Below are 24,276 nucleotides of genomic sequence, written 5' to 3'. Positions count from 1 at the left end.
GATATAGAACGTTCCATTTTCAAATTGAAATTTGCCAGATTAGTAATGTTACCTTTGAGACGGTGTGGTAGCCCAGGAATGAGAATTACCCCCATAATGGCATACCATTTGAAAAAGTAGACAACCCAAGGTATTGAACGTGGGGTATGTTTAGTTTTTTTTAGTAGCCACTTAGTCACAAACACTGGCCAAAGTTAGCGTTCATATTTGTTTTTGTGTGAAAAAAGCAAAAAACTAATATTTGGCCAGTGTTTGTGACTAAGTGGCTACTAAAAATGACTGGACATACCCCATTTGCAATACCTTGGGTTGTCTACTTTTGCAAATGGTATGCCATCATGGGGGTAATTCTTATTCCTGGGCTACCATACGGTCTCAAAGGCAACATAACTAATCTGGCAAATTTCAATGTCAAAAAAATGAAATGCAAGCCTTATATGTGACTCTCTAACTTTCCAAAACACCATAAAACCTGTACATGTGGGGTACTGTTATTCTCGGGAGACTTCACTAAACACAAATATTAGTGTTTTAAAACAGTAAAACATATTACAACAATAATATAGTCCATAAAAGTGCCGTTTGTTTGTAAAAAATGCAAAAAACGTCACTTTTACTTAAAATATCATCGTTGTAATACAATTTACCAGTTTTAAACACTATTTGAGTTCAGCGAAGTCTCCCGAGTAAAACAGTACCCCCTATGTACAGGTTTTATGGTGTCTTGGAGAGTTACAGGGTCTAATATAGTGCATGCGAATTAAATTCTCTGCACTTTCTCCCTGTGTTGTCAGGCATGTCAAATTTTAATTAATCAAATGACATAATTATGTTAAAAAATTACTTAAATATACACGTAGAATTTTAATATATATGCATTTATAGGTATATAAATTCTACGTGTATACTAATGTAATCTTTTATGTAATTATATGTATTTATCTCTCTATATATATTTGCGGTTATTTGTATTTTATATATAGATAGATATATATAGAATGTCATTCTAAGTGTATTCTGTTTCCAATATATATATATTAATAACAAAATACAGTTAGAATGAAATTACATATGAATATATAATTTATTTTATATTTTGTTTCAATATTTTATTTATTTATTTAATTATTTTATTTATTTATTATTGTAATTATGCGTATATATATATAATATATATATGTAGATCTATTATATATATAATATATATACATATTATATATATGTAACGTCATTCTAAGTGTATTTTAATATTAATATATATACTAATATTAATATTAAAATACATTACGTATGACGTTACATATATATAATATGTATATATATTATATATATAATATATATACATATTATATATATATAAAAAGGCATTTAATTTATTTTATAACATTTTAATATTTATTTTTTTACACTACCTACCAGCAGGGGGACTGTCTAATATTTTAAACAGTCCCCCTGCTGGCAGATCCATAGCCAGCTATAGGGGGCCATGTGATCGCTCTTTGAGAGCGATCACATGGCCCCCGGGGGCCTCATTTGCCGGAGGGGGGCTGCCTGGGCTCTCAGACAGCCCCCCAGAAGAGGATCGCGGCGGAGGTGAGTACACCTCTGCTCCTGGGGCTGCAAGCCGTTACGGCGTTCTATGCCGCCGCAACGGCTTTAAAGCCCTTTAAAGCCGCGACGGCATAGAACGCCGTAACGGCGTTAAGGGGTTAAACCGTAATTCTCCTCTTCATATACGTGTACCCACACATGTAGCTTTGAAACATAATTTAATATAAGTAAAATATAAAATAAATGTGAGAACTTTAACCCCTTAAGGACACATGACATGTGTGACATGTCATGATTCCCTTTTATTCCAGAAGTTTGGTCCTTAACTATAGTGCCAGGAAAACAAACTTGTTTTCCTGGCACTATAGGGTCTTTAGGTCCCCACCCCCACCCTCAGGGTCCTCAAAGCATTCTCAAATCGCCTCTAGCGGCTGTCAGTGAGACAGCCACAAGAGGCTGGATTAACCCTAAAGTAAACATAGCAGTTTCGCTGAAACTGCCATGTTTACAGCAGAAAGGGTTAACCCTAGATGGATCTGGCACCCAGACCACTTCATTGAGCTGGAGTGGTCTGGGTGCCTATAGTGGTCCTTTAAGAAATTTTATATTTTTAGTTCTGCATGACATTTAAACTGTGAATGTCATAATACTGTTTGCTTTTACTGCAATAAAATACGCATATTTGTATTCAGCGATATCTTGTGTGTAAAACAGTGCCCTCTATATGGTTTGGTGGTGTTTTGGGAAGTTACAGGGTCAAGTCTAGCATGTTTCAGTTTTTTCACGTTGAAATTCGCCAGACTGGTTATGTTGCCTTTGAGACCGTATGGTAGCCCAGGAATGAGAATTAGCCCCATGATGGCATATCATTTGCAATAGTAGACAACCCAATGTATTGCAAACTGGGTATGTCTTTTTTAGTAGCCACTTAGTCACAAACACTGGCCAAAGTTAGTGTTAATATTTGTTTGTGTGTGAAAAATGCAAAAAACAAATTTGAATGACATTTTTAGCCAGTGTTTGTGACCAAGTGGCTACTAAAAAAGACTGAACATACCCCATTTGCAATACCTTTGGTTGTCTACTTTTGCAAATGGTATGCTATCATGGGGGTAATTCTCATTCCTGGGCTACCATACGCTCTCAAAGGCAATGTAACCAATCTGGTGAATTTCAATGTGAAAAAAAAAACTGAAATACAAGCCTTCTATTGGACTCTGTAACTTTTGAAAACCCCATAAAACCTGTATATTAGGGGTACTGTTATACTCCGGAAACTTTGCTGAACACAAATATTAGTGTTTAAAAAACGTATCACAACAATTATATTGTCCGTGTAAGTGCCGTTTTGTGTGTGAAAAATGCAAAAAAGTCACTTTCACTGATTATATCGTCGTAACACATTTTACTGTTTTGAAACATTAATATTTGTGTTCGGCGAAGTCTCCCGAGTAAAACCATACCCCCCATGTACAGGTTTTATGGTGTCCTTGGAAAGTTATAGGGTTAAATATAGTGCTAGCAAATTCAATTCTTTGGGTTATCAGGCAGGTCCCACAAATTGTAATTAATATAATGACTTACCGTATTTATCGGCGTATAACACGCACTTTTTTCCCCTGAAAATAGGGGAAAAATCGTGGGTGCGTGTTATACGCCGATATCCCATAATTACTTACCTGTCCTGAAGCGTGGGCCGGCTTCACAGCGCGCACCGCGGTACAGGAACTTTAATTTAAGGTTCCGGTTTCCGGCGGGACTGAAAGGAAGTGTGCACACTATTGTGCACACTTCCTTTCAGTCCCGCCGGAAACCGGAACCTTAAATTAAAGTTCCTGTACCGCGGTGCGCGCTGTGAAGCCGGCCCACGCTTCAGGGCAGGTAAGTAATTATGGGAGGGGAGGAAAGTACACTATGGGAGGGGAGGGGAGGGGGAGGAAAGTACACTATGGGAGGGGAGGGGGAGGAAAGTACACTATGGGAGGGGAGGGGGAGGAAAGTACACTATGGGAGGGGAGGGGGAGGAAAGTACACTATGGGAGGGTAATGGGGGAAGTACACTATGGGAGGGGAGGGGGGGGAAGTACACTATGGGAGGGGAGGGGGGGGAAGTACACTATGGGAGGGGAGGGGGGGGAAGTACACTATGGGAGGGGAGGGGGGGAAGTACACTATGGGAGGGGAGGGGGGGAAGTACACTATGGGAGGGGAGGGGGGGGAAGTACACTATGGGAGGGGAGGAGGGGGAAATACTATGGGAGGGGAGGAGGGGGAAATACTATGGGAGGGGAGGGGGGGAGAATACTATGGGAGGGGAGGGGGGGAGAATACTATGGGAGGGGAGGGGGGGAGAATACTATGGGAGGGGAGGGGGGGAGAATACTATGGGAGGGGAGGGGGGGAGAATACTATGGGAGGGGAGGGGGGGAGAATACTATGGGAGGGGAGGGGGGGAGAATACTATGGGAGGGGAGGGGGGAGAATACTATGGGAGGGGGGGAGAATACTATGGGAGGAGGGGGGAGAATACTATGGGAGGAGGGGGGAGAATACTATGGGAGGAGGGGGGAGAATACTATGGGAGGAGGGGGGGAATACTATGGGAGGAGGGGGGGAATACTATGGGAGGAGGGGGGAATACTATGGGAGGGGGGGAGAATACTATGGAAAGGGGGGGGACACTATGGGATGAGGGGGGAATACTATGGCATGAGGGGGGAAATTTCCTGGAATTTCTTTCTAAAAATGAGGTGCGTGTTATACGCCTGTGCGTGTTATACGCCGATAAATACGGTAATAATGTAAAAATATTACATAAATATATACGTAGAATGAAGGAAAAAAAAATATATTGTATTAACTATCCACATACTTCAGGTGGAAGGGGTTCTCAATCACAATTTTTCCCCACCATAACCTATTTGGATTTTGCTTCCCAAACACTGCCAAGCCTCAATAAGCAAACCAGTAACCAGCCTCATGCTGATGATTTGCATTAACAATGAAACAGCTGTCCATGTGTGGTTCACTGGCTTTACAACTTTTCCTAAATTGTGTTTCAATGCTGTTGTATACAGCAAACAGACTCAAAGGAATCCATGTTTAAAATTAGGCAAAAATGTTATTCTTTATTAAACTAATTTGCATATGCCCACCAGAATCCTTTGCGGTAGTAACATCACTGCAGATTTGTGATTTTCTGTGGGAAAAGCAAGTCTTATGGCTTGACTGGGGTGCAGATTTTTGTTTCACATTGTATTATCTCTCCTCTCTCCAAAAAAAAGGTGTTTTTTTGTTTTGTTTTTATTGCACAATGTTTTAAATAAAACTCATGTATAGCCATCTACAGTGCAACATAAAAGGATAAATATTAGGGAGGGAACGACTCCATATCAATTTAAAAGTACACAGATCCTAAACCCTTCTTTCTAAACTTATCCCCTTAAGGATCTGAACTTACGTAATCTCCCTAAAACTCCTTTTATCTTATAACCTTCCTTTTAAATCGGTAAATCTCATGAAAGAACAAATTTGAAAATTGTTAGAAATTAAATTTACATTTTTTTTTAAATGAATTACTCTTCCAGGGAAATTGATTTAGAGTCCTTGCTATTCTGTCAAATTTATTTATTGATATACTACTGGAAAAAAAAATGTATCTTGTTAAAAAGATCAAAATCTTCGAGGCCCTTTTGATATATAGGGTACTCAGTTTGTATGCCCATTTCATCTGTACTTGGCCAATTTTTAATACATTGTTCCCCCCTCTCAATTATATTCCTAATATGTTGATCAGCTATAAGTGGAGCTTTCTTATTGTGCGACCTATATATTGAAATTCCCATTCCAGCAGGTATATAACATTACATCTTTTGCAGGATATACCTTTTTATTTCATATTATTTTTGTTGTATTTGACTTTAAACTACTTATCTACTTTTTAATGTTATTGACATTTTTCTGTTTACATGATTGCCTTCAGACACTAAAGAAGAAACCTGTTGGTGGGGGGGCGGAGGGGCTATCCTTTTCGTAACTTCTCAAGGATGATTTTAGACTAGGTCCCCTATAGGTTTCATTGTTTTGGAAATATTGTTCTATACCTGGGATAGGAAACAGTTTGTTGGCTTCACCTGCCCTGTATAATATACTATCACTCAGCCACTTGCACTGGCACATACACTAAACTAATCACATTCACATTAGCTGTCATCCACCTACCTGTTTACTTACCTCTAGTCACCATACTTGCCAACTCACGAAGTTATGACTCCCCACACCCAACAATCTATAATTATCCACGGATGCATGCAAATTCAACTACCCACCCGTCAACTTCCCATGAATTTCCTTACATACATTATGCAAACACGTACATATACAGAATACAGGCCCTCGTGTGCACATTGTACACAGGTGCACTGTTTAGGTTGGTTTACAATTTTGGTAACAGGACGTATGTTTAATATCTGTGGTGTTATGGTCAATAATCATTAATATTGGTCACGTTCCCATAGATTGCAGTGTGTTTCTTGTGATACCCTCACTCTTAACAATAAAAAGGTATGTAAAAGGAACAAACATAAGGGGTGGGGGAACAGGATGCTTAAAAGAAAGCGTGACTTGGTTACATCGCTACAGCCATGTGTATCTCTGAAAAGTTCCATACGCGGGTGCTAGTGACTTTCAGTTCACCCCTGGTGTTACGATCCACAGCTTTAAGGCCATGTTTTTAGATACGTTTAAATGTGAAAATCTTCAAATAGCTGTTCACTTTCCATTTGAGTTAATTATACTGCATTTTTTTCTTTCCCACACAGACTTTTGTGTGATAATTGTTTCGTAGTGCCTTTTGATGTGGCAGGTTTTTTTTGTGGATTATATAGTTTTAATTTGTTGACTTGAATTTCACTTTTGACACATGTCTCTAGAATTGAAAGTGAGTTTCAAGTTCATTGATTGAAATTATGCATTTTGTTTTGTGTTTTTTTGTTTTTTTCTCAATGTTGTGTTTTTTTTCTTGTTTGCTTTCTTTCAAAATGGTTGATAAACCGTATTTCCTCATTCATCCAGATTTAATGTTTCTTTTTTCAGTAGGCACAGCTGTGAAAGTTCCACCTGAAAGACTTAAAATATGTTGTTGTTTTTATAGAATAAATGAAAGTTTTGTGACAGGAAGTGCACGGATACTGTCAAAAAATCACACATTTTTGATACTGTAGAGCATTTAGGGAATATCTTTGTTTACGACTACCTAATGGCAGGGGTTTATTAGCAATGATATTGTGTGTATATATATATGTGTGTGTGTATATGTTTGTGTGTGTGTGTGTGTGTATATATATGTGTGTGTGTGTGTGTATATATATATATATATATATATATATATATATTTTTTTTATTTTTTTTTATATATTTTTTTAAGGTATTGTATGGCCAGCCTCTGTGTCTGTCATATCATACACTGAAAAAAAACTAAAAAAATAACACACATAATATTGAAGGAAATAATTGGGGCGGCGAGGGGGTCATATTCAGAACATCAGTGAATTGGTATTGCTCTACATTCCTTGAAGAGTAGGTTAGAGAAGGGAATTGTTCATTATATTACATATTATAAAACTGTGTGACAGGCAATAGAGGCATTTAAACCAATCAATGCAAATATTTTTGTACTTGCAAAACCGCGATATTTTAGATTGCAGGGTTAGAATGACAGGAACATGGCACCAAGACCACTTCCTTGAGGTGGGTGCCTATAGTGTAAAAGAAACCTTATAGCCCCAACGCTTTAGTGCCCTAGCCAATAGTTAGGCTTGTACGATAAAGTGGTCTGGATATTTAGTGGTCCTTCTAGTTTCATATATTTGCTAGTTGTTCATTTTGCTAGCATGGTGTAGACCCAACGTTAGGATATCGATTTATTCTTATATATGTGATAAATCAATATAGCTAGGAACCATGAAAACTGTGGTGAGGCCAGTACAACTCTCCATAGTGAAATTAGAAAAAACAAAAATTGTTGTGCATCATCTGCATATCTCAAGTTGAATTTTGGAAAGTCCTTCTTGGTAACAGAAACTCGAGAAATCCTGTTTCCACAACTATCCCAGAATTCCCAGCTTGATATGCAAATGAGTGCAGAGTGCAGGCATTTCTGCAGCTACCCGTAGCAATGGGAACTGTTTTGAACACAGATTTTGTTAACCATAACATGATTTGTGATCCAAAAGAACCAGTGACCAGAAACCAGCCATGGACAGCAGTTGTGACCTTGCATTAGTAGGACCGGCGCCATGCTGAGGAGACTCACAAGGTCAAAACTGCAGTCTATTGCTAAAACACAATTCCAGTCTGTGCTCATTTGCATATCAAGCTGGGAACTCTGGGATAAATATTTGGTCAGTTATTACTGTTTGATAAAAAACAAAACCTCTTTTTCATATGTTATAGTTAGAGATTCTTACTGGTGTCAACAAACTGCGGCAAAGTTTTATAAGCGTTTTTTTTTTTTTTATCTTTAATACATTGCTAAACACACGCCAGTCAAGCCATAAGACTTGCTTTCCCCACAGAAATCTCACTTTAACAGTGCTCTCACTACTGCAAGGGATTCTGGGTAGGTGTATGCAAATGAGCTCACAATTTTTGCCTCAATTCCACTTTATACATTGCTTGACTGGTGCGTGTATTGGTGTTTAGCAATGTATTAACTATCCACTTACTTCAGGTAGAAGGGGTTTTCATCCACACTTTTTTTCCCCACCACAACTTTGTTGGTACGTTCTTTTTTTGAGTGAGATTGTACTTGGGGCCTCCTAGTAAGTATTTCCATATAAAGATATTCCTCAATGCAGAATTCTTTGACTGTCCACCATTCACATATGTAGTGTTCTTGATGGAGAATAACAAGCCACACGTGTTAAATAGTATTAGCATTTTAACCCTGCTTGTTTTATGTGGAATGTTTTGAAACCATTTCTATTTGTGCGTTCGGTATAGGATTTGGGTTACCTTGCTGCTCACCATTTATTCCTTGTTCAGAGGACTGCCTGAAATTCTTTGTTAAACGCTTAACCTACCAACAGGTTTATTAAGATGGGCACAAACTGTGGAATCTTTCGGCAGGCAAAAAAGTTCTCATGGCATGTGTATTATTCTCAATGATCTTGTGAATATTTGCACACAAGGTATAATTTCTCACTCTGTTCCGAAGAGTTGGTAGTTTTAACCCTCATTATTTTGTTTGTATACTAAGCCTGAATATCCAATCGCTTCCGTTTGTTATTTCAGAACATGCGTATGCAAAATATATAAGCAAAGGTTTTGAACTAGCGCCTCGATGGAAGTCTGTGTGTTTTTGTAGCGAGTCAGCGGAATCGATGTGTTGCATTTTTTTTTTTACTTCCACGTGAGGTTGTGACATGTTGCAAACCGAAATGCATCCATTCGTAAAGACTGCGTGTTTGGGGCAGCTTTTTTTTTTTTAATGCTGGCAGGCATAGCGACATGGTTTTCAGAAGCATGCTTTTTAGACAGTATTGTTCAGCAGCTGTTTTCACAAAATCCCTTTTGGTTTTTATAATCCTTAATTTCCGGTCACTGGCTGTCGTTCGTGCTACATACAAAGAAAATAAATCTGTCCAGATACCTGGTAAAAGAGCAGGAAATAAATTTTTTTTGTAATTTATTTATTTATATTGTGGTGCAAATGCTACTTCGAAGCTGTGGTTTTGGTTATATCTGACTTTTTTTTTTACTGTTCCAGATATTATTTTGAATATAAAGCAAATTTACTTTCTAGGTTAAAGATTTAAATGTTTTTTTCTTTAACCGATGACTAACATGAATTCTCCACTATGACAATATTTAAATGCATTGTCAAAGTAGTAAACAATTAAGGGGGGGATCAGTAGAAGAGTCATTCAAATCAATATAGCAGCTTACACGTAATAAAGTTTTCAATAGGAGCAATAAAGTGCTCCTTGCTCACAGCTGCCTTCATATTGAATTTTTTTGTTTTTTTGTTAAGGGGTTTTGTTCCAATTTTATTGTAATGTTTATATCCTATGCTGGTGGACTTTGTCATGGTTTTCCAAAAGACATTGAGCGGTGAGATCTGCTTGTACAGAATTTGTAGCGTGTACAGGTTTAATTTCAGATAACACACTATGTCATTCATTTCTGTGTTTTCTTTATGATACACCTACACTGAATTGACCTTGGAACAAGTTTCTAATCACCTACTTTAACTATGATTTTTTTTTTTTTATTTGCACAGTGGGTGTGAGATTTTAAATTCTAAGCGTACCATGTAATATTTGCATAAGACATGCACACCAGGTTCTGATATTTCGCTCGACTAGTTCACTTCAAAATCCAAAAGAATCTAAGAATGTAGTATCTTAAAACTGATCAGCTTTATGCAGTATGCTGCAAAGCCCAGCCTACTCCTTTTTTTTATTTTTCAAAAAAAAAATTCTTGGGTGATTGGTAACTAGTCTTTCCTTGTACTCTGCTTTAAAAAAAAAAAATATATATATCAACTTTAACATGTTGTTCGTTTTTTTTTTGTTTTTGTTATAGTGACAGCTACATAGTGAGAGTGAAGGCGGTAGTAATGACCAGAGATGACTCCAGCGGAGGGTGGATACCTCATGAAGGAGGTGGACTCAGTCGTGTTGGTGTCTCAAAGGTTTACCCAGAAGGCAGTGGAAGAAGTGACTTTCTAATTCACGGGGAACGGCTCAATGACAAACTGGTAATTCGAATTGTAAAATTAAAACTGTCTTTCAGTCTCCAGCCACACACTGATTATATTAAAGCGCTACTGAATTTGTTGGCGCTATATAAAAATAATAATAATAACAATAATATAAGGAAAGTGTTAGAAATAAAAAACTGTATAGATTTGTTGGGGATCACTACCACCTCCCCTGACCCCCCCCACAAATTGCAGTAAACAGAATTTTAAAAATGCTTTGCTTTTTACTCCCCAACCTAAACTCCCTCTGTGCTGTCAGGCATCTGTCTCCCATGACATAATCCGGGATACATCACTCTCAATCTGACGCTCCACTCCAGTTCTCCTCATAGAAGAGCATTGAGAATTGACGTGTATGCACGGTGAGCAGTGCACCCAAATACTTCTCATAGGAAAGCATTAATTTTAAAGGGACACTATAGTCACCAGAACAACTACAGCTTAATGTAGTTGTTCTGGTGAGTATAATAATTCCCTTCAGGCTTTTTTCATGCAAACACTGCCTCTTCAGAGAAAAGGCAGTGTTTACATTGCCTCTAGGGACACCTCCAAGTGGCCACTCCTTAGATGGCCACTGGAGGTGCTTCCTGGGTCAGTGCTGCTGAAAAAGCAGCCCTGACATTCAGCGTCCCCACGCACTCCATGGGGACGCTGAATTTTCCTCGTAGAGGTGCATTGATTCAGTGCACCTCCATGAGAAGGTCCTGATTGGCCAAAATGGCATTTTGATGTCACAAAGGGAGCGGAGCCAGCGCCGGCAATAAGGTGAATTTTAAACTTTTATAAGGGGTGGGGGAACCACTTTAATGGTGGGTTAAAAATTATAGGGTTAGGAATACATGTTTGTGTTCCTGGCCGTATAGTATTCCTTTAAATACTTTCCTATGAGCTGCATTTGTTCACATGATTTAGTTTTACTCTGTTGTTGTAGAGCAAGTGCCTCTAGTGACTATCTGGAAGACAGCCACTGGAGCTGTGTTTATCCCTTATCACAAACATGGGCTATTGGCCTAGCCGAGACAGTTGGGAGGGTGTGGAAGTGAAAGGGTTAATGACACCAGACCCCTGGTTTCCTGTTGCTAGTCCCAGCAACCATTAAATTAACCCCTGCAATCCCTTCTACACGAACACCCTAGTACACAATTTACTGCCACCACCAAGACTTTATATCCGGGCGCCTTAGGTTACCCCACACACAGTAGAATTATAGTATCATAACCTTACTTTCGTGATCAGACATATATAATTAACCCTTTTGGTAACGTGTTTACCTGAGCTTTCCTCAGGAGAGTGAGCTCATAGAGAACAAAGACACAAGCTGATAAGTAAACATTTAATCTGACAAAAAGGATTCACAGTGCTGGGTACAAAAATACTATCCCTGGATAGTCCAACGTCCTCAACATATACCTTAAAACTAGTTGTTTCTAATTTGGCAGACTCCTGGGTGGATCAGAGGGGTTTGGCCTGGCAGTTTATTGTCCACTCCATATTTTCTTAAGTTACGTTGTCCTCTGAAGACCCCAAAGTCAGAGCATACGCACCAATATCTTTCACAATGCCCTATGTCCAGCTCTGGTGATAGTCATCTAGTAGTTTTATGGCTTAGGCCTGGTGTAAGATCAAAGCCTACAATAAATGTTATCCCAATGTTTACAAAAGCAACTCCTAACATATATCAAATGCAACTCATGCTTTGGCATGACACCCCTGTATTGTAAACATTGCGGTTTTGAGGAAACTGCAATATTTTCCATCGCAGGGTTAAAACGAAAGGTCCATTTCATTGCGATAAAATGGACTGGGTGACTTAAGTTGCCCTTTAATCAGAAAGCAGAAAGAAGAGTTATCACATGTCGATCTGATAGAGGGTTATGTTTGTAGATGCGGGCGCGTTGTACAATAAGTCGGTGCGCTGATTTTGTTTCTCCGGACTGTGGTTTGAACATTGTGGATTTAGACAAATTATATGCTTTTGAGACTAGGCAACAGCCACCGTACAATGAATTGTTTTTGTTGCTCAGACGTGGTACACTGTCAAACTTCTCACTAATTAAGAGCTGGGTTGGTTTAGTCATACAAACAATCTGCTTTCCGTTCACAAAAGGATTAACCTTTTGATTGATAGGAATTTAACTTGTACACACCATGGTTCTATACTATATATGGGAAGCATAAAGTCACTCTGTGAAAATGTTGTTCCTGTGTGAATAGGCCTGCAAGACTGTTCAATCAAGTGCCTTACCATTGTTTTAGGAGAGGTGCAGTTTTTCTGGCAAAGTCTAGAGTTCACTGGGAATCGTTTATCTTGTGTTATGGTGGTTATGTCCTACTAGCAGAGAGTTCTTTTTTTCTTTGCACTGACTTTAGCATTTGAATATATTAATCGCGTTACGGATTGCATGTGCTCATTATTATAGTGAAAATCTTACTCCTACTCAGATCCAAGTCTGATTTTATTGAAGTGGTGAGAGTAAAATTGCAGTGTAGAGTTGGAGGCCTTTTTACATCAAAGGAAGTGCGAATTTTCGGTTCTTGTGCAAGCGGTTAAAAAAATTTATACCAAGGACCCAGTTGTAGTTCTCTTTAACTGGAGAAGCAGTAGAGCATAGCCTGCACATTTTAAAAAAAATGTCCTCTTTTAGTGTTTTTGCAAATAGTAGTATATTTTGAACAGATTTAGTAGAGGGTTTGTGACACTGCCTCATTTTTAGTGCTGTGCTTGATGTATTTTACCAGTTAAAGGACCACTATAGGCACCCAGACCACTTCAGCTTAATGAAGTGGTCTGGGTGCCAGGTCCATCTAGGTTTAACCCTTTTTGCTGTAAACATAGCAGTTTCAGAGAAACTGTTTCTTTAGGGTTAATCCAGCCTCTAGTGGCTGTCTCATTGACAGCCGCTAGAGGCGCTTCCGCGCTTCTCACTGTGATTTTCACAGTGATAAGATGCCAGCGTCCATAGGAAAGCATTGAGAATGCTTTCCTATGAGACTGGCTAAATGCATGCGCATTCAGCCGGTGACGTCAGAAGAGGGAGGAGAGTCCCAGCGCCGAGGGAGCCCGGCGCTGGAGAAAAGGTAAGGGATTAACCCCTTCCTCCCCTTCAGCGCCTCGGGAGTGGGACCCTGAGGGTGGGGGGCACCCTCAGGGCACTATAGTGCCAGGAAAACAAGTTTGGTTTCCTGGCACTATAGTGGTCCTTTAAGTGCTTTGCGCTCCATTGTTATCTGTTGTGAGAAGTTAAGTGTACTTTTTTTTTTTTTTTACATAACTGGAAATTACATTGCTGTTTTAACAGTATTTTATAGGGTTAAGAATATAAATCTGCATTGTGAACAGAACACCATAGTGACCATTTGTAATTTCTTTGCTCTTAAATCAAAGTTTGGAGTTTCACAAGTGGGCTGTATTTATTAAGCTGTGCATTGTGTGGTTTTGGTTTTGACTGCTTTTATGCAGATAGATGGTTTGTAGTCTACAAAAGTTGGGACACTGGACTTAACCCCTTAAGGACCAAACTTCTGGAATAAAAGGGAATCAGGACATGTCATGTGTCCTTAACGGGTTAAACTTTCTTAAAATCCCAAACTGGTTGCCGTGTAGATGTTCTAAAACCTTAGACTGGTAGTGTATAATATGTAGGTGCAGTCTTAAAAGAAGTTTTGAATGCTCCATAAGATGCTTGTTTTTTTTTATTATTTTACAATTTTAAAGTTACAGTAAGTACAATAACCATAGCGGTTTGAATTTGTAGCGTTTACATTTTTTTTTACACCAATCCGCTACAATATTGTGCTGTTGTACACTGCAATACCAATTACTTGTTGCATTTGCCTATATTTTAACATGTTTTTTTTTTCTTATGCATACAGTGAATAGAATGGGTTTTTAACTACTATCGCTTCTACTTTTATCCGTTTTTTGACAAATGTTTGGGCACCACCTCGGGTTGTTTAGGAATAAAAGTATAGTGTAGATTTTGGTCAACCTTGATAGAAGATCCTGTCCTGCACAGTTTTCTAGGCTATATTGAACAAATTAGTCCAATATTGAGCATGCACAGTAAGATCGGATGCAGAAGTAAGCTATTGCTACCTTTTTTTTCTTTTTCTTTTTTTTAAGTTGGTAGATTAATTGCTTTTCCAGTAGGTGAAACTGAAAAATTCTGTCTTCTTGAACATGATTATAAAGGCCTGCACATACTGCTTGGTAAAAGACTTGTCCTTATGTCCTAGGATTTATGTGAAACATGACTTGAACTGATCCTGTTCTCATAAGACCATTCAAAAAAGTATGACTGGGACCTTTAGAAAACCTCTGTAACCAAGAATTTAACAAAATCTTTCATTGATCATTAATTTAAGCATTTTATACCTTTTTAGGTGTTCTCAAGACAGTGTACAAGTGCGGAATTCACAGAAAACCTAGGCTTTGGAGCATTATTCAACCTAATTAGACTATATTACAAAAAAGATTGACCACCACTGAACTGTAAACTCTTTACCATCCAATATTGCAAATATCTAAAAGTGCATTCTAAGGGAATGGGGACTGCTAATTGAACTTAGTAGGTTGAAGCATTACCTTGCAGAACCGCCACCTGATTTTTTTTTTTTTTTTTTTAAATTTTTTTTTTTTTTAATTATATTCTGCAAGCAATTTAAAGGGACACCCCAGACCATTAAAGCAAATTGGCGTGCTGAAGTACTTTGTGGGAAGAGTGTTAACAATGGTCTTACAACAGATTCATTAAATACACTTTCGTACTAGCACTATTTAATTTGTCTCCCACGTTCGTTAGTCTAGCACTCCCTGATATTGGGGGTACTGTGAAGTTGTGGTGAGCTCAACACGATATGGGCCACATGGTGGAATTAAATCCCGTGTTTGTTTGCTGAGAGAGGCGATTTTAAGTAGCCTTTTAAAATGTATTTTTGTATAAATGTTGGTCTCTATGGCAACACAATTTCCTTTAACCTTCTGTGGAGAGGTGGGTAGTTACAAAAAAAATGCAGGCTTCAAAAGAAACTGACACTTTTCAAAATTAACCTTGTTACACCCCTGACAGTCGATCACACAACCGATCCAAGTGGAGCTAAACTCAAAAGGCAGCAATTGCCCAGAGCACCTGCCTTGCAAAGACTTCTCATTGAACTGCATTGGGAAGTCTGTGATTGGACAGCAATAGAAAGTCTGGGCTGGGGTAAAATGGGAGTGATTCAAAAGACTGAAACGAGATCTGGGACTTTTGCGAGTTGTTTTTAGATATTCCCTCATGAAAAATGCATAATTAAATGCATGCATGTTTTAATTGTGGGTGTATCTACTCGATAGTATTTTTTTTTTTCTTTATTTGGACAGTGGAGTGTCCCTTCAACTTAAACGGAATCTTGCTTTTTCTCGGTATAGTCTATATCAGTGAATCAAAAACCAATCCTTGATACCCACCAACACTCCAGGTTTTGTATCTCCATTGAAATAAAACCGGGATTGGTTTGTATAGTAAGCTAATAATGCAATCTCTGTTGATCATTGTCGGTATTTTGTTTTTTCTCACTTGTTTTGTTTGTTGAGATTCAGTAGATATCTACTGCATTCTGCTTGGTTGAGAAGGGAACTGTTTTTTTTTGTGTGTCTTTGTGTTTTTCTGTTTCTTGCAAATTCTGCGGTAGCTCATGCCTGTCCCACCTTATGTAAATGTTTTGAACGTTTTTGTGTTTGCAGAGGTGTTTTTTTGTCCATGATGTTTCTTTTCAATAACACTGGCTACTGTAGTGGGGCAGGTCCATTTTATAGAGTTCCTTTCCTAGAATATAAATATATCCTTAATCAAATGATAGCACACAGAAGAGACAGGACCTTTATAGGTAAGAATTTTGGTCAGGGTTCAGTATAGATGCTAAATTTGAAACTTCCATTCTGGCACCTTGTTTTGATTCATACAAACAGTTGTACGATACATGCCTGTATGTCAGAGCGGAATGCAAGACAAATTTGAGCAGTGAATGGAAATTTAGTATCCTTTAGTAGTTATGAAACTTTTAACAATATTATCTTGAGATTAGTGATCCCAGGAAAAAAGTTAAGATGCTTACTGCTCAAAGCATTTTAAAGTAACACTATAACGCTTGTGTTCCGAAGGCTATAGTGTTCTCCTCGCCATTTAGATTATCAGTTGCCAGCAAGGGTTATAAAATGAGATTTACAGTCTTTGTGCTACTGCTCCTGGCTGATATCATTAATGTGCGGAAAATCGCAGAATTGCGCCAATCTTCCTCTCCTTATAGATATGCATTGATCAGTGCCTCTCTATGGGGATTGTTCAGCGTCTCCATGCAGAGTGGCAGAGTGTGGGGCAAGCTATATGTTGTAGTGTTTCTAATGATTGTAGGTGCAAAAATGTGTTATTCAATAACTTCAGAGGAATATATTTTGTTTTTGTGATGGTTTTTTTTTTTTTTTTTTTTTCCCTACTTTAATATTCAAAAAATAATGAAAAATATAACTGGCATGCTTTTAACGCGACAGATTTGTTACATTTTTCTATTTAAGCTTTTTGTGTTTAATGTTGTAGGTGGTCTTGGAATGCTACTTAAGGAAGGACTTGATTTACTGGAAAGCGACTCCAACATTTCATCACTGGTTGGTTGACGACAGAAGGTTTGGCCTTACCTTTCAGAGCCCTGCTGATGCACGAGCCTTTGACAGAGGAGTCCGTAAAGCCATCGAAGACCTCACGGAAGGTAATGAAACTTAAGTCCCGAATTCTGTCTATTCTTTGCTTTGGGTGTGGAACTTGCTTGATCTGTCACATTCCGCAGCTCCTTTTTTTTAAAAAAAACTGGTGACACCAGAAATCTTTAAAGCTTGAGGAATGTTGGCAGGCGAGCATGAGCTGACTCTTCTAATTTTGTGCTGGGTTTGTCTGTTAATCAAGAAAGGGCCTGTAAATAGTCTTCATTTAGAAAGGCATCAGTAATATATTTTAGATCTACTTTCTATTTTGACTTGGTAATAATTTGTACTAACAATTTCCTTAACACGACCGTTGGTGTAATTATATTTGCTTTTTCTTTGTTACCTTGGTTTTGTTAGTTTTTTTTTTTTTTTTCAAGTATTTTTTTTATTTTTGCCTAGCATTTATAAAGGCCCCAAATATTCCATATTTCTGTTAAAGGGACACTATAGTCACCAGAACAACTACAGCTTAATGTAGTTGTTCTGGTTAGTATAATCGCTCCCTTCAGGCATTTTCATGTACACACTGCCTTTTCAGAGAAAACGCAGTGTTTACATTGCCCCTAGGGACACCTCCAAGTGGCCATTCCTTAGATGGCCACTAGAGGGGTTTCCTGGCTCAGGGCTGCACAGTAAGCAGCTCTGCTGTTCAGCATCCCCACACGCTGCATGGGGACTCTGAATTCTCCTCAGAGATGCGTTGATTCAATGCATCTCTGAGGAGGTGCTGATTGGCCCCGCACTTGCCGATTTTAGCCAATCCAATGCTTTCCCGATGGGAGATTGCAGTCTATATGATTCTATTTATATTTGTAGCCATTGGCGAGCGAAAATATTGCTCTGGTGACTCTGGCACTACTGACCCTCCAGGCTTGCAGTGGCGAGCAACTTTTTAGTCATGGCTAGTAGCATGGAACTTGAAATTTTAAACCCTGTATCTTTTATACACAAACAATGTCAGGAAGACAGGAGCAGGTAGTTAAAGGTACTCCATAGTCGCCAAAATAACCTTTAGCTTAATGAAACCGTTTTGGTGTATAGATCATGCCCCTCCAGTCTCACTGCTCAATTCTCTGCCATTTCTGAGTTAAATCACTTTGTTTATGAACCCTAGTCACACCTCCCTGCATGTGACTTGCATAGCCTTCCTAAACACTTCCTGTAAAGAGTCAGCTAATGTTTATCCTTCCTTTAATGCAAGTTCTATTTAATTTAGATTTTCCTATCGACTATGTTAATAGCTTGCTAGACCCTGCAAGAGTCTCTTGTATGTGATTAAAGTTCAATTTACAGAGCAAGAGATAACATTGTTTGAGGCAAATTACAACTGATTGAAAGTGAAACCATTTTTTATCATGCAGGCCTTGTCAATCAGAGCCAGGGGAGGTGTGGCAAGGGCTGCATAAACAGAAACAAAATGATTTAACTCCTAAAAGGCAGTGAATTGAGCAGTGAAACCTGGGTGGCATGATCTATACACTAAAACTGCTTCATTAAGCCAAAGTTGTTTAGGTGACTACAGTGTCCCTTTAAAGTCCAAGCTCTTTGTACATCATATAACATTTCTAAGCTTCCTCATTTAGTCTGAAAGAAAGGTAAGATTTGTTCAAGAATACATTGGCAACACTCCCAGCAAAGATAGGGTTACAATATATTTATGTACATTGACTGTGACAGGATATGCAGGGTTGGGGAAATCTTAGTAACCAATGTTTACAAATTGTTACTGCTGTCATGCTTTTTATTATAGGTTTTTTAAAAATATTAAAACAGACTTTTGTCTTCAGGAAATCATTTAGAATTTAGATGACATTTGTGTGTTTTGGAGTGGGTTTTTATTTATTTTGCTTTGTATGGCTTTACATATTTTATCTTGCATTGGTGTCCGTAGCCTCAAATATTTGTGCCACAAGAATACATTTCGATGTCTTAAATTTTCAAGTAAATTCCAGGATATAGATAATTACAAAAATGTTATCAGTCCCAGAAGGCTGAAAGGCACACTTGGTCATCCTGGGAGTTGATCCTGCCACCTTAAGGCTTGAACAGGTATTCAAGACTATGCAGCTTGTGATTAAAGGGACACTATAGTCACCAGTGCAACTACATGTATTCCTGACCCTATAGTGTCAACACGACCATCTAGCCCCCCTGGGCCCCTCATGCCTCCATAAATATAGTAAAAATCTTACTGTATTCAAGCCAGAAACTGTAAATCTGCATGCTGTTAGACTCACGAAAAACAAGCAATCAGCTGACATGTGATAGCCTGATCCAATCACAGTGCTTCCCCATAGGATTGGCTGAGACTGACAAGGAGGCAGATCAGGGACAGAGCCAGCATGATTTAAACAGAGCCCTTGAATCAATGAATCTCTATGAGGAAAGTTCAGTGTCTGCATGCAGTGGGAGGAGATACTGAATCACAGGATGCTTGTGCACAGCAGATGTGGGTGGATGGAGGCATATTTTGCCTCCATCAACTCAGAAGTCCCTCTGGTTCACTCTGAGTGACTGCGACTGGAGGTGTTCCTAGCTTTCAATGTAAACACTGTATTTTCTCATAAAATACAGTGTTTACATGAGAGAGGCTGCAGGGAGCTCTAGTTCTCACCTGAACAACCTCATTAAGCTGTAGTTGTTCAGGTGACTATAGTGTCCCTTTAACACAAACATGTCCCTACATTTTCTGATATATTAGTCTCTCTTCTTCTGCATTAGATTATGGTACCTTGCTTTCTAAGGCCCTTCTTGCCTGGAGGGTTTAATCTAGGCAGGTTGGCAGTTTCTATTCGCAGCTGGCCAATTTCACTCTCATGCTATACTTTGCTAAGGTCAATGACAGCCTTGATGTCTGCAAGTTTTGGAAGCCCATGGGACTATACAGTTCCAGTGTAAAAGTACACAGACATCCTATCCCCGTGCCATCACACTGTGCTTGGACTATGGACCAGAAATGTCTGTTTCATATTCTTGTCTCCATGTGTGATTACAGTTTTAAAGGGTGGAATTAAGCAAGAGACCATAGACTAACCAGGTTAATTACTAACTTGAGAATTTGAAATGTTATGCTTGCATTGTTAAACTGAAAAAAGAGGTGAATTGGAGAATGTTGCTATGTTGGACTATAGTTTTGTATTCCTTGTTCAATTCCCAGTTTAGTGAATAATCCTGCAAGTTAATGTCAAGGAGTTGGTCTTAAACCACAGCCACTTTAGCAGTTTTGAAATGCTTATGACATTACTATGTATTTTCTGAAATTCTGCCACAAAAGCATCAAGGCTATTGGGTAGTAAAACGTTTACAGTTGGTACTGTGCAGTCAGGCAATCAACAGAGTTCTTCCAATCCAGAGTTTCAGTCTGAACTGGTACCAAACAATTGAAAGTGAGCAAAAATGCTTTGAAAGTATTAAACAATATGAGTAGCCAGCACACACAAGTGGCACAAGGCATTTATCATATTGTGGGTACAAGTATTAGCTGTGGTTTTGCTACAACCAAAATCCAGCACATCATTCCAGTTTATTGGCTTGACTAAAATGGTCAGATTTTTGTATAATTACCTGATTTTTAGAAAATCCGTGTGCATCAGTTTGTCAGTCTGACTGCCAGTTTCCAAAATAATTTAATTGATCCCTGAATAGAATGACCTGTCCATTTTGCAGCATTTTAACAAAGGCTTGGCTTTACATTTGGTGATCATGCACTTGTGTACAGCTGTTTGCCTATGGATACCGGTTTCTTGAAGCATCGCATGGCATGATCAGCATTTGTACGTTCTACATACAAACAAAAATGACTAACGTTATGAGGTCAGAAACGAAACTTTAAAGGGTAAATTCAAGCACCATGACCACTTCAGTGATTTCAACTAGTCAGGGTCCCTGGAGTCTGTAAGTGCAGCGCTTTTCAGTGAAACGCTGCACTCAGCCACGTCTCCATCCGCATCCTTGGGGTGTCATCAACCAGCCCAGAACCAAAGTTCCAGACTCTCTAATGTCAATTCTGTGCAAATTTTATTGCATAGAATTATCATTCATTGGTTAAGAGCAGTCAGGTGACGTTTTTAGCCAATGAATGGCATTGGTATCTGGTAGCTCTGCAGATGCTGGATGTACATCACCAAATCAGCATGGAGCCTCTGAACCAAACAGGTAAGAAGGCAAACTGGGTACCCCATGTACCATATCTACTACAGTGTTTGACGCTAGAGGTAACCGTTCAGGCTCCAAAGTGTAGATCAGAGTACACATTGCTATACAAGAAAGTTCTATACAAACTAGGCATGCACATCTGTACATATAAGAATAAAGTGCATACTGAAGTTGTCAAGCTTGCACTGAGGGCACAAGGTTTTCCCACATGGTTTGCATGTGAAGGATACATTTTGGCCGTGAAATGTTTCAGATTATATCTAGGACATTGCTCTTATTTTAAGCCCTGCAGCCAAATCTAACCACATTGTTACTTCTCTTTTTAAGGATCCACCACTTCTTCTTCTACAATACATAACGAAGCTGAGCTTGGGGATGATGACGTGTTTGCTGTAAGTAGAAACATGCTTTAAACAATGGCGCCTAATACTGGTTGAACGCCTGTTTTGTTGGAAGAATATTGTGGGGCAACAAAATATTGAGATGTGCAAGGAGAACAGTTTGTGGTCTACCTTTTAAGTGATGCTTAAGCTTGCCATTTTAAAAGGGAGCAGTCACGTTCCAGGATTTTTAAAATGAAAGGGACATTATAGTGTTGGGAATACAAATCAGTGTTCCTAATGCTAGTCTTCCTGTAACAACCCCGTGCGCTGAAAAAAAACTAAATTTTACTTGCATTTCCTCCAATGCAGAATCTACTCTGGTGCCGCGGGCTCCTCCTAGCCTGCCTCCAGGATGATGGTACAAACCAGTGCTTCTCATAGAGAACCATAGGCATATGTGTACTGCTCACTAAGATCCGCCAATCAACACTGGCATTGCAGTGATTCTTTATAGCAACCTGTAACAACACTGCGCATGTACGCTGGAAGTCATCGACTTGAAGCAATGCTTCCCAGCAAAATATTTGGGGGGTGAATTGGGAGGTGGGCTGCTGTAGTCACTATAACAACTTCAATGAGATGAAGTTGCAATAGTGAGTATAGTGTTTCTTAAAGCTTATATATTCCTTATATTTACAAAATATGTATTTGTGATGTGCTAAAGATTTAACTTAAATGTAGAAATAAACAACTTTTTAATCTATAGCTAGGCAGCTCCTTCTTAGCTCCCTGTCAAATGTTGTTGTAAGCACTATCCTTTTGCGCTTCGCATTCAGTAGATCGGAAAGTTAGGAGAAGTGAAACCATGTTTCTGTTTTCCTCCTGGTTTGAAGCATGTACTCTGGCAGTACCTGGATGTCATTTCCATTTCCTAGCACTTTAGCCCCCTTACTAATTCCAGCACCCACTGCCGCATGCGCATTGGGCCGTCCCCATAGGAAAGCATTGCTGCCAGCTTTCCCATGCAGATTTTACAGACTCAATGTCCTCATGCAGAGCTAAAAGATGCCCAGGTGACCAAAAGTTGCCTAGCAAGCAGGAAGTGCCTTTAGTGGCTGTCTGACAGCTGCCAGGGGCACGGTTAAGGGAACAGAGTCCAGACCACTTCTATAAGCTGAAGTACTCTGTATATACTCTCCCTTTAATATTGAATAAAGGGACAAAATTAAGCATTACATGATAAACAAAAAAAAGAGCGTTTAGCACAAGTTACAGGCAATGTTCAGTGTTTCATTTAACGATGTCATTTCCTGATAAGGGACAGTTGTCCTTTTAATGTTTAGACAATGTATTGGCCAATTTACAGACCTATGTTGGAAAAGGGAAGACCCCAATTCTGTGCACTGACCCAGCAATGGTCCCTCCGTATGATGATCTTTCTAAAATCGTCTTAGTCATTCAAAGATGTGTTCTCTAAAACAATAACTGTTTGACATCTTGGCAGTTATGTAATTTTCAGAATCTCTGGATTCCGGAGTAGAAATCTGAAATGATGTAAAGCAAGACTAGAAAGGCAAAATTAGTCATAAATTTGTGTTCAGACTCCCAACTCCCTCAGCCAGCCTGAGCGTGAGCAGTAATCCTGCCCGCTTGATATCTCACATGTGTCAGCAGTCCGAACATGTTAACTGCCGTTTGTAATGGTAAATGTACTGAATATTATTGAACTGCTAATTGTAAACTTCTCTCGACAGCTGGCAATTAGCTTTGCTCTCCCCTCCCCCCCTTTTACATTTTCATCTGTTAATAATTGTCACAAATATGCCTCCAGAAATGCACATAGACATGTGATTTAACTAGTGGAAAAAATACTGTTCCTGCCCAGATGATGATTCCCAATTATGTTTGTCGACCAAGCGATTCTTTAAACTTTGTTGGTTTTTTTTGTTTTGTTTTTATTGTTCCCTAAAAATGTATAGATAAATACAATTTATAGAGGTAGACTTAATAACTTTCTTAAATTTCATCCCCACTTTCATCACTTCTTTTCAAGCAACAAAAAGCAAGGGGGAACCGGAGCTAATAATTCCAGAGGCTAGAATGTCATTAATGTGTTGTGGGAATAAAGAACTCTGCTTAATATAAATATCTATATTTATATCTATATCTATCTCAGAGAGCACATAGCCATGCTCCTTAATGGGTTACACAGCTATTTGCATGAGCATCTCAGACTGATCTATTCTTGTATTTGGGGATCGATTCTTTAACTGGAAAGAATTTAAAGCTGAAACAAGCCTTTGCTAATTTTTTACTAGTTTTCTTAAAGCTGGATTTTAAGCAGTCGGCTTACACGTGAAGCATTATTGGTTGTCATGGTAACGCAGCTGTTTTAATTTGAGTGATTACTATTGCTATAAATCTCAATACAGAAAAGTTTCCCCCTTCAACACCACTCCCCCAGCAATGTAGGGTTTTATATGGAAATTGTGCCAAGTTTAACCATCAATACACTAGTAGGTACTCCATCTTCTCAAACACAGCTAAGTGGATGGCTGCTTTTGCTAGTTTAGTATCATGTAGCATCACATTGCAGTCTAAAATAGAATATAAATAATTCTAAAAGGAAACTTTTGCAAAATGTATCTTAAAGCGGCACTGTCATGCCGAACTTACCTTTCCCCAATCGATTCCTCTTCTCTCCCTCTTTTTTCATTTCTTCCTGTCTGCTCTAGTTTTCTTTA

The 24,276-nt window shown here is 38.8% G+C and overlaps 1 protein-coding gene across 1 annotated transcript in view; it reads left to right on the top strand.

Annotated features, from left to right (window-relative positions):
* The window catches only part of SPRED2 (sprouty related EVH1 domain containing 2), an 88,549-nt gene that overhangs the window by 42,588 nt on the left and 21,685 nt on the right, over positions 1–24,276 (top strand). Inside the window, exons 2-4 of the mRNA XM_063441416.1 lie at positions 10,138–10,312; positions 16,891–17,059; positions 21,537–21,601. Of these exons, the coding sequence (XP_063297486.1) occupies positions 10,138–10,312; positions 16,891–17,059; positions 21,537–21,601 (409 nt within the window). The remainder of the gene's footprint in view (positions 1–10,137; positions 10,313–16,890; positions 17,060–21,536; positions 21,602–24,276) is intronic.

The sequence above is a fragment of the Pelobates fuscus genome, chromosome 2 (assembly GCF_036172605.1).
Source record: "Pelobates fuscus isolate aPelFus1 chromosome 2, aPelFus1.pri, whole genome shotgun sequence".
Classification (NCBI taxonomy): Eukaryota; Metazoa; Chordata; class Amphibia; order Anura; family Pelobatidae; genus Pelobates; species Pelobates fuscus.
The sequence above is the reverse complement of the archived record's forward strand: the minus strand, read 5'-3'. Positions and strand labels throughout refer to the sequence as shown.